Raw genomic sequence first — 11,383 nt, 5'->3', positions numbered from 1 at the left:
AATTAACACTAACGCCAAAATAATCATAAATAGTTGTTGGTATTGAGAGTTGTATAGTCCATTTGCGCACATGGTATTCCCGAGTGAAGTTAAAATTACTGCATTTGTAAGAAAGAAATTCAGAATTGAAAGAAAAAAACAAGGAAAAAAATAGTGAACATTTCAAACGAATATTACAAATATTTCATAAAAGATAACGAAATAAGAATTCTTCTTCCACGTCTTCAAACAGCCATGCACCACCGCAATGAACACCATTCACAAGAAAGATAAATGCAAATTACTGCATTTGTAAGAAAATTTTCAGAATAGAAAGAAAGAAACAAGAAAAAAGATAATCAACATTTCAAAAGAATATTATAAATATTTCATAGAAAATAATAAAACAATAATTCTTCTTCCACGTCTACAACAGTCATGCACCACCGCAATGAACACCAATGCAAATAAATGAATAAATTTTTAAAGAAGAAAAAGAACATGCATGTTTGTAATTTGTTTGTAGTTGAGGAGAGGTTCACACTTCAAGATATCGTGTCGTTTTTCTTTATACGTGTCGCTTAAAAAAATTACAATAATACAAAATAAAGAATATACTTTGGCATTCTTATTATACTCTTGTAAATTTAGATAGAGATATATGTATATTATGTACTCTAATCTAACAATAAAAACAATTGTGATCAGTGTTTGTTTTTACCCCACCATTAACTTAGTTTTACCATTTTAATAGTAATTTATTTTTTTTTTACAAGAGACACAAGTTGTTAAATATTAGTTAATGTGGCAAAATTTAGAATACAAATTTATAGAAAATGACATTATTTATAGAAAAAGAAAAATTAACCAGAAGAAAGGTTTGTTATAATAATCAACAGAAGTGTGTGTTAATGGCAATACATGATTAGATTGAGAACCTAAAATACCTAATCCAAGACCATTTTCTTACACCCTCTCTAGAATATCTAAAAATAATTTCAAAATATATAAACAAACAAATAGGAGTATCAATTCATGTAATAAGAAAACTAAATTATGCCATTTTTTCAACGATACACATTACATGAGACATCAACTATAATTTTTTTATGGTTTACATGGTGAAGTTGGTTGAAAGGTGAGGACTTTTGATAGTTTACCAAAAACAAACCTATTATAACCCTATTACATGCCTTATTATCTACACATTATTTGGTTGTGATAAATAATGTGGTTTCTTCTAATTAAACCAACAAAATGGTAAATTTCCATATTTCTTTTACTTTCATTAGCAACATTAAAAAGGAAAACTATGCTTTTTTAGGTAATCAATCACCCACTGTGCCATTTGTATTGTGGGTATACTGTCATAAATTTAATTACTTTTATTTTCCATAAAAATGTCTCGTATATTCATATAAAAAATCCTTTTGACACAGACAAATAAATCTTTCATTTTTAGAAGAAAAATAAATGTTTTCAGTAATTAGTAATTACTTGTCATCCCTCTTACTTGCCTTGCATGTCAAATCACTTTTTGTCTACTGATTGAAGAAACCCATTCAAAGGGAAAGAACTGAGACTAATCCACTCCTTATATTATATACTTCAATGGAGTGCTGTAAAAAAATATGCTTAAATTATAATAATAAGTTATATAAAGTATTTTTTATATTATCATACCTATCACTCATTATTATATTGTTAAAATTTAACTTATTCAAGCTGTTAAGAGGTTTTTTATATAATGATTCAATTATAAACTATTATATAAACATTTAATTTTATAATAATTACTTTATAATCATGTTTATTATGTTTTTTAATTAAGTAACAGCATAAACGTTTTTACTATCACATGTATAAAATAAATTCAAACTACAATTAGTAGTTTTTCTAATATTTTTATATATGGTCCAACAAATAAAAAATCATAATTAATTTAATAAAAATAATTATATACAATAAATTATAATGAAATAATGGCATAAAAAATTTATATATAGATACCCTATATGTTATTTTGATAACCTAAAAGTTTAATGGAAGTGTCCCTAATTAGATTATGATTTTCTCCCTTACAAAACTGCTCTATAATAAAGACAAAAAAGAAATAAAAGAAAAAAAAATAGCATTAATATTTTTTTTTCTTATTACAAAAGGATCATGAAATTTTCTCTCCAATGAAAGGCACGATCCTCTCCTCCTCCATATTCATTCTCTTCCTCTCTCTTAACCCCTCTTGCTATTTCTCTCTCTCCCCTTCCTCTCTCCGATCCTTCTATCACCGGTTCTAATCATTCTCGCCCCCCTCGAATTCTCCCTCTGGTAATTCAATTCTCTTAAAATCAATTGTTCAATTTTCTTACCCAACTTTTGTGCCCCTTTTGCTGCTACCTAGGGTTAAAATTGTGTCATTTTTGTTCTCTGATGAAAGGGAGGAACTTGCATTCTTGGGCTGTGATCACATTCATCCGATTTTAGTTTCTGACATTTTTCCGTTTGTAAATTTGCCTTTTTGAAAAAAAAAAAAAACCTTAATCTTTGTGTGAATTTTCAACAGAGTTGATTTTGGGGGTGTTCCATAAGTTATATTGATCTCTGAAACTTAGAAGCCGCAAGCTCTTGTTTTGATGATAATAAGGTACGGATTGTTATCTGTTCTTTTGGTGTTCTTTGGTCGGTGATGAATTTGGGAGGTTGATATGGGTCAAGTACTTTCTTGTTTGGTTGTGACCCTTTGAAGTGATTAAAGAAAGATTTTTTTTTCTCTTCTGGTCTGAGGATTTTTGTTTTTGTTTATGTATGCTCATAATTGTTCTCATCATTCAAAGGGGTTATGGAATTCTTTACTTTTTTGAACTTCACATAATGATTACAAGGTCTTCAAATTCCATGTATTTTAATTCATGTACAGAGTCATTTTTAGCTCACCGAAGGAATTCATTCTACGGGGGCTTGGTCAGTTTTTCACTGAGAAGGATACTTTTGTTGGGGCTTGGTCAGTTTTTCACTGAGAAGGATACTTTTGTTGTGTTTTTGTGGATTGGAGTTGCCATGTTTTTACAGCAGTTTGCTCTCCCTTGGAAGACGAAGCTGCATGTTACATGTCCATTAAATGTTTCATTGATCATTTCACATGTTTGCTGAAGGAATTCCTTTGCTACTAACTTACCTAACACGGAATCCCTTGCTATGTATAGGGTATTTGTTTCTGTGATTTTTATATGTTGCATGCATGCGACACAGAAGTGAAAACATGCAAATTATGTGTAATTGAAGGAGATTGGTGTAATTATATAAATGTAGAGGGTGTTTTTTTTCGACACCCCTGTTTACTTCATTTGGCAACATTTTCTCATTAAGAAAATTAAATCAGGAAAAATATAACCATATAGAGGTGAGTATTGTTATATTAATGGAAGCATTATGTAACCTGGAATGCTGAAAATTTTTCCATAATGTTTATATGAAATATTCGAGTTTGATAACATTTTTATCTTGTGCTGAATATTTGCTTTTTTTACATATAGATTTGGTGTTAATCTTTTGTTCCCCTGATGTGTATCTTACTGGTTTCATTCACTCTGCTTGGAATTTCAGGATTAATTTGTATCCAGAGAAATCTCTACATTATGGATCAAACAACGGATTCAGAAATGGATCAACAGAGACGAGGCTATCATCATTCTGAACCCTGTATCCTTACTAGAGGAGCCACAAACATCTCGCAGCCGAATAATATGCATGCAATGGTGAGAGCTTCTGGGAACACAACTAATGTTGATTCTCACTTTCTGCCAGATGCTTATGACAATGCTAGGGTGTATGGTGTTACACAATACAATGGCATTCAGCATCCCCATAATCTTGATATGGGTGTGCCAGCGGCAGCCAACTTATATTATTCTGGCATTAATCCTTCTTCTGGTGCTGGAGTTTTCCCTCTGCCTCTAAATCACAGAGCTTCTGATCAGTTGCCTGGGTCAAGTACATTTGCAGTTGCTGGGGTTTCTTCTGATAATTTTGGAAGAAGTTCTGGTTTCATTGATGATGTTAGAGGTCCCTACAAAAGGAAAATCGCTGAAGGGATGAGAGGAAATTATCAATATTTTAATGCATCATCTAGCTCTTCAATTGCTCCTCCTAATGCAAGACGCACTACTGATGGCGTTGCTATGATGGATGGTGCACCATTTTCATTCCGCATCCCTTCACTTGTGGAAGTAGGACCACATGGTAGTGCATGGAGCAGGGCAGGTGAGTCTATCATGGTTCATGACCATAATCATTTGATTCATGGAAACTATTTAGGACAGCACTTTCAGCCAGCTGCTCCTCCGTGGTTGGACCAGCAGTTGAACGGTAATAATAATGATGGCCATACTACACCCTGGAATCAGTCGCTTCCAATGCCTTATGTACAAGGTAATTTTTTCCTCTTCATGTGTTTTGTGGTTCTTCTTTCAGTGATTTACTATCATTAGTTCATTACTTGGATGTTCTGTTAGTGAATAATTTGCAAATTTCTTTCTTGTTTTGTCATGAAAAAGTGTTAATTGCAGCTTCTTGAATGTTGTTTTTCAATCAGGCAATAAATTTATAAGAAATCTTGATTTTATATCCCTTAGTTTGCACCCTAAGACTGGAGTTAATGCATAGGTGTTTTAGTGTGATGTATATGATCTGCCTCTTATCTTGTCAATTAAGGGCCAAACGAAGTGCTCAAATTTTTCTTTGAAGTTGTTTTGTTGGTTATGAGTTTAGGTTTTCTGACTCTCTCCATACTATTTTCAGCACCTACTGTAAATGGAGGTTCATTAGATAGTGCAAGTATGGGTTTGCAGAGATATCATGATCCAGCTGGAAGCCGAAATGGCCTCAGGTTTCCTCACCCTCTTCCTGTCAACCAACAGCACCATAATTATCATCACCCAGCAATGCCTATGCAAGGAGTAAGAGGTCACAATATCAACTTTCACCCTGCAGTAACTGCAGCATCATTCAGAGTTCCAATAAACCCTTCACGCGGTGTTGCTATTCCAGCGCAGCCTGGTTTTGAGCTAGGTCCTAGGCATGTTGGCCCTGCACCATCACCCGGCCTCCGGATTTATCGACCTCATAGAGGGATTGTGCCTGAGACAGCTCTTGGACACCGAAGTCTTCCACCTGTGGGCTTCCTCCAAGTTGATGTAATATTTCCTATCTCTTGATACTTTCTGTTTAACTCTAATGCTGTCCCTGTGTAGAAAGAATAATACTTTGTATTCATTATAAAATATATTGATTTTCTTGTTTATTACAACTTGTACAGGATGTTGCTTTAATTGATGAAGTGGGAAATTTAGTTGATCATCACAGAGATATGCGCCTGGACATAGAGGATATGTCTTATGAGGTAAGTACACAAAGATTGGTATTGTATTTTCCTGCAGATAATTTGTAGATAATTTACACTTGAAACTCATGACAGGATCTCCTTGCATTGGGTGAGAGGATTGGCAATGTTAGCACCGGTTTATCAGAGGAAACAATTACAAATCAGTTGAAAACAAAATCCTATTCCTCAATTGCTACTGGTATTAATCTGGAGGAGGAAGCTTGTGATGATCAGGAAACAGATTCTTGTATAATATGTCAGGTATGAACATGAACATTTAGAAACACATTTCATCAGTATATGTCATTGTGATGTACTAATGAATCACATCACCCCTTACTAACTGGAGTGTTTATTTGACAGGAAGAATTCAAGAACCAGGAGAAGATTGGAGTTCTTCGATGTGAGCATGAATATCATGCAGAATGCTTAAAGAAATGGTTGGTTGTGAAGAATGTCTGCCCAATATGCAAATCAGAGGCTTTGACTCCTGGAAGGAAGGATGTATAGAAGAAAGCAATGAAATCCAACATCTTTCTCTTCCTGCTTAGTGCCTTAATTTATTTTTGAACAGAATTCATATTTTGTTATGTATTTTGTATATGTACTTGCACATATATAGACGTCATACTGCCCAACTCATTTATTGTTGGCACCAGAACTTTGTATCTATCAACTTGTACAGACTTTGTTCTGTTTGATGAAGTAACTTCAGGTAATCATATCACCACCTGCTTCATTAATCATTTCGATATGTATGGGCTTGCATAGCGTTTATATATATAGCTGCTTGTGCTTTTCGATTACCTCAAAATAAAGTTCATTTTAACATATTGTCTTGTGTTCAGTATATGGTTAAGTGCTGTTTTTGGATGAGCCACAAAAATGATTCTGAACATATTGATTCATCATGTTGCTTTGTATGTGGTTTTGACAAAAAGATAAAATGATTTTGAAATGATTTAGGACTTATACTTCGATGTTTTTCTTTCAAGAGTTAGTAAAATTTTCAATAAAGATTCTTACATTTTTATATATAATATAAAAAGTTATTTAGAATTGTTTTATCTCAAAATGGTGGTACTGGGTTAAACAACCATTGTTGACTTTCACCGCACATGGGATATAAAAAATAGTCACATTTACAAAATGTGTAAACGCGTCTTATGTTGATGGAGCTGTTTCTTGACTCGTTTTTTCCCACATGGCTTAATAATTTTGCACGACATTCTCATGTGTTTAGTCAGGGAAATTATGTAGTCCCAAAAGTATAGGGTATTTTTAAAAGCATGTTCAAAGAAAGAGAAATTGACGATTTAAGCCTTTGTTTTTGGGAATGAATTCAAACCTGGTCAGACTTTGGTCCTAAACTGTGTGACCTGGTCACAGTTTGACTAATTTGTTTGGTCAATAACGTTGTACAATTGGTCCACTAGGCTTTTATTCTAAACCTAGGAATATTTTGTGTGAATAAGTCTAGGTAACTTAAATATGTTTAAATCTTCCAAATTAGTTATATTGTTTTGTTTATTATTATTATAAATATTTTCTAGATATTTTTTGTTATGTTATTTTTGTACGTGAAGTTAATGATGTTCATGATATTAATGATGATATTTGATGGTCTCCTCAAAGATTATCATCTAAACCTAATTGAGTAATATTGGTTTTTTTAAAGTTTATTATTATTTTTGTTAACTCCTTTTAAAAAGGACAATATTTTGGTCATCTTTCACAAATGAGTTTATTTTAAGTACCGAAAGGGTGATATTTTAAGAGTAATATTTTGGTCATCTTAATTGATCCCTTTCTTTTACTTATACCAGAAAAAAAAAAACATTTTATAAGATTGAAGGCCTAAAAAATAAAAATTTGAATTAGAATATCAAAGCAAATATAATAACCCAATTGAAAAGATTAAAAACATATTTAAACTCGAAGTAAGAAATGTTAAAAGTTGTAAAAACTAAACTCGAACAAAAATTTCATAAGCATATATTTATTTATATTTATAAGTTATGACTGAAAATTTTAAAACAAGTCATAATTAGCCCTATAATATAAAACATAATACACACACAACTAAAACTAACTAGCCAAAATATGTATTCTATTGAACTAGAATTGGGATAAATCTAACAAGTTTTAATATTGATTGTACATTTACCAAAATGAAAAATAGATATTTGTCCAAAAATGTCTCAAATGGAGATCAATGTTTCATTAACACATAATATTTTCCTAGCATCAATATATAGTACATTAATAAATTAACTTAAAAATTTATTAAAATATTACTATTATCATGAAACCATGTATAATAATAAAAATACTAATAAATTACTAAATTTTGTAGGTGATTTTTATTAAGAGATGTAAAACCGATAAATTTGAAGAACTCGGCTTAAGAAAGATCTATCTATCAAGTATTTAATAGTTTATGGGAGAAATTTATCAAGCATCAACCATAATCTGACAACTTTAATGTACGAGATAAAGTTAGACATTTCCATGGTGAAAATAAGGACAAGGAATTACGTTATAATCTTCTGAATTTTGTAAATTAGATCTAAAAGTTAACTTTCAATTTTAAATACAATATTAAGATTTTAATATCTAATTTTAATTATAAATATTAATTTTGAGAGTGAAAATATAAAATGAAATTGCATAAATAAATAAAAATATATACAAACTGTATAAACTTGGGTGATCAAGCTAACATTAATACAAACCCATGAACAAGTTATCTGTTTTAGCATAAGCTGATAATATATAAATATCTTAAGGTTTAATCATGTTACCATTTCTCTGTGCTCTTAGAAGAAAATTGAAAAAAAAATAATAATTAGAAAAGCTTTGTGAAGCAACGATTAGAAAACGTAAACTCTTATGATAGCTGAACAACAACTACCATACCAACAAAAAAGAGCTTAATTAGTCTCTCTCATTAAACTCTATAAAATAATAATAATAATAATAATAATAATAATAATAATAATAATAATAATATCCTATAATACCTCAATACAATTACCTAATCAACAATGATAATGTTATAAAAGAAAGTAAGCAAAGCTTATAATATACCCAAAGACTACAATAAACAAACAATAAAAAAATTAATAATTTATTTTATCTCAATATTTTTAAAATTATTCTAAATTTTGTTCCATTATTTTTAAAAGTCTTATTTTATTTTATTGTTTTTACATGATTTAATGTAGTTAGTATTCTCTATCATAAAATTATGTTATGAAAGAATACCAATACGAGAACATATGAAAGATAAATATTAATAAAATGAATGAATTTGTAAATTATTTAAATATTGTAAATTTTAAATATTATTGACTACAATGCCATTTCCTTTAGTTTGTTTTTGGTGTGGTAAACGTGAATGTTAAGGATAGTGGGTGTGAAAAATTTGGGAGACAGAATATGGGGATTTGTGGTGGAATTCGTTTGTCTCGTTGTTCGTCTTGTTGTTACCTCCTTGTGGGTTTGTGTTGTAGCAGGATTATCCATTTGGCCTATTATTTGCATTAAAGGCGAGTCTTCCGTTGAAATCAATAAAATATTTTTCTGGTGTTTAGTTGAATTAAGAATTTAAGTCTTAACTTGGTCAGAGATAATAAAGTTTAATATTATATATTTAAGGATCAAGAAAATAGTCAAAGAATATAAGTGATTTTAAATATGACACTTAATTATTTTATTTATAAAAAATTATATTATGGATAGATTTTTTATTAATCGAGTTTCATTTAATAAGAATTACCATCTCTCTCAATATTCTTTTAAATTTTTTCTTTGTTTTCCATCTTTCATCTATTTAAAAATTGCAATACATCATATGATTCCTGGTATCAAGATCTACAATATTACCCGATTAAAATCTTTAACAAAGTAAGTTCATCTTTTGTTCTTCTTTCAAGTCTTGTTAGAAAATAAGTTGCATGTGGAGTTGTAGGAGTTTGCATGTGGCGCTTAAGAGTTCAAAATGAATCTTTGTTTAATTATGATTGTTAGGATGTGTTTTGATAGTTGATAGGAGTTTTCTATGTGCAAGTAGAACAACCTATGAAGGTGGAGTTTGTAGGGAGCACCTTTTATGTTTAGGATCGTCTATCCAGGTAAAGAAAACTAGTGATAATTTTTCTACTTGATGATAAATTGTTTGACTAATGTGTGTGTGGGTTTTTAATGATGAGATTGGTTGATTGTGAATTACTTGATTTTGTTAATCTCTAACGAATGACATGATATACTTATAGAACATATGATAATTGATCTTATAATGTTACTTTGTGAAATTTAGAAATTTTGTATATTCAAGTGTATTAGTAATCTGTTTGAGTATAATGATAGAATTGAGTTATGATTTATTTACTTAGAATATTGGTTTTGAGTTGTTTTAGTACTGTTGCATGTAGAGCTTATTTGATTTGGCTATAATTGTCCAATTTGATTTATCTTATGGTTATTTTGAACTAAAACAAGATATTTTAAACTAAGAAGAAACTAAAGTTGCATAGATAGTCAAGTTGGACAACCTATTCAAGTCAAAGTGAGAGTGAATAAGGTGACTTAGTTTGTGTTTGTTTCAGGGTGTCACATTGTTTACGCATAAGTGTGGGGATGAATTTACGATTGCATGAGCTGTTTGCTTCAGTGTATGTTTGGTTCTACATCAAATTGATGTAGAATTGATTTTCTAATGCAGAATCAGTAAGTGTTTGGTTTTCAAAATCAATTAAAGGGTAAAACAATCACGTTGAATGAGAAGCCGTTAATTCTTGCTTCTGCGTTGGAGAATTAATTCAGTTGGAATCAATTCTCTAACGCTAAACCAAACACACCTTCAATGATTGTGAAGTGATTTGCGGGCAATCATTTGAGTGAAAAGCCTCTGTGCATATACAAGAGATGTGTGAGAAAATACTATTCAAGTTATGCACAAAGTTAAAAATTGCCTAATTTGAATTTAAAATAAGGTTGTTTCCATGACTGGAGATTCTTCCATGCATTGTAACACATTATTGGGTATGTAATAGAGGGAAAGGGAATGAATTCTAAGTGTAATGGAAGGCATAGAAAGCATTTTTGGGTATTTAATGAGGGGTTGGGTTCGATTCTAACTAATGGAATCAATTACTTTTGTGTTGAAAGAGAGTCGGAATCGATTCCATTGTTGCTGGAATCGATTATGGTGCTGACATCGATTATGTTGTCTGCGAAATTGATTCTTCATTGATGGTGAATCGATTATGTTGTTGGCACGATGTGCTGGCAAAAAGGCATCAATTTTGATATACACATGATATCGAGGTCAATCCAACACATCATGCATATGTTTTGCAATAGAAATATGACTTTCACTACATTAATTTTCATAATTCTATAAATATCATAATACCAATCATAATAATAAAAAATTAAAATTAAGGTTTAATTATGTTTTAAGTCTATGATAAAGTTGGAAACTTTTAATTAAGTTTTGATAAATTTTTGTAGTCCATTGAATACTCAATAAATTTAAGTTTTTTTTTAAAATTGAGTCACTACTATTAACTTTTTTTCTTAATTGGGCAATGTGACTAATAAGAGGCTAATCTGGTTCTTATCTTATCATGTCACCTTGTCGAGCCGTCAAGTCATTTTTAAATTTTTAATTTTTAAATTTTTAAATTTTATAATGTACAATTTTATATTTTTATATTTTTATTATTTTAGTTAAAAATTATATAATTATAAAGTTATTATTTAAATAAAAATTGAAAATATATCATAATATTACATTTCATAAAATCTTAATAATTCTATTTTTGAGAAATTCTTATAAACTTCTACCTTGGGTAAAAACAGTTTAATGGATTGCTAATGAGAGCAACATTTTGAAAATTGGTTTTACAATTTTTTTAATGTTGAAAATTGAACTCCATTAAGATAAATAATAATAAGTGATAATAAATAGTTTAAGCGAATCGTAGTTTTTAAGAAAATTTTTTATTTTATCCGAAA

General features: G+C 30.1%; 1 protein-coding gene across 2 annotated transcripts; it reads left to right on the top strand.

Moving 5' to 3' along the window:
* The first annotated feature begins 2,129 nt into the window (after positions 1 to 2,129).
* On the top strand, positions 2,130 to 6,105 carry LOC114185261 (putative E3 ubiquitin-protein ligase ZFP1). Of its 2 annotated transcripts, XM_028072887.2 has the most exons (7): positions 2,150 to 2,307; positions 2,543 to 2,623; positions 3,583 to 4,407; positions 4,777 to 5,171; positions 5,294 to 5,377; positions 5,453 to 5,620; positions 5,723 to 6,105. In XM_028072887.2, exons 3-7 carry the CDS (start codon positions 3,615 to 3,617, stop codon positions 5,867 to 5,869), a joined length of 1,587 nt encoding a protein of 528 aa, XP_027928688.1. In that variant the 5' UTR covers positions 2,150 to 2,307; positions 2,543 to 2,623; positions 3,583 to 3,614; the 3' UTR covers positions 5,870 to 6,105. The 2 variants fall into 2 exon arrangements, with proteins under 2 accessions (XP_027928689.1, XP_027928688.1); XM_028072888.2 differs by lacking the exon at positions 2,543 to 2,623 and having other exon boundaries at positions 2,130 to 2,307.
* The last annotated feature ends 5,278 nt before the right edge of the window (positions 6,106 to 11,383 follow it).

The sequence above is a fragment of the Vigna unguiculata genome, chromosome 5 (assembly GCF_037176805.1).
Source record: "Vigna unguiculata cultivar grain cowpea cultivar isolate G323 ecotype 2 chromosome 5, ASM3717680v1, whole genome shotgun sequence".
NCBI classification, from domain to species: Eukaryota; Viridiplantae; Streptophyta; class Magnoliopsida; order Fabales; family Fabaceae; genus Vigna; species Vigna unguiculata.
This window is presented reverse-complemented; position numbering and strand designations above follow the sequence as displayed.

Coding starts and splice junctions, on each gene's coding strand:
- LOC114185261 (XM_028072888.2), top strand. CDS start 3,615: ATGGATCAAACAACGGATTCAGAAATGGATCAACAGAGACGAGGCTAT. Junction 4,408..4,776: donor TCCAATGCCTTATGTACAAG/GTAATTTTTTCC, acceptor TACTATTTTCAG/CACCTACTGTAAATGGAGGT. Junction 5,172..5,293: donor TGGGCTTCCTCCAAGTTGAT/GTAATATTTCCT, acceptor CAACTTGTACAG/GATGTTGCTTTAATTGATGA.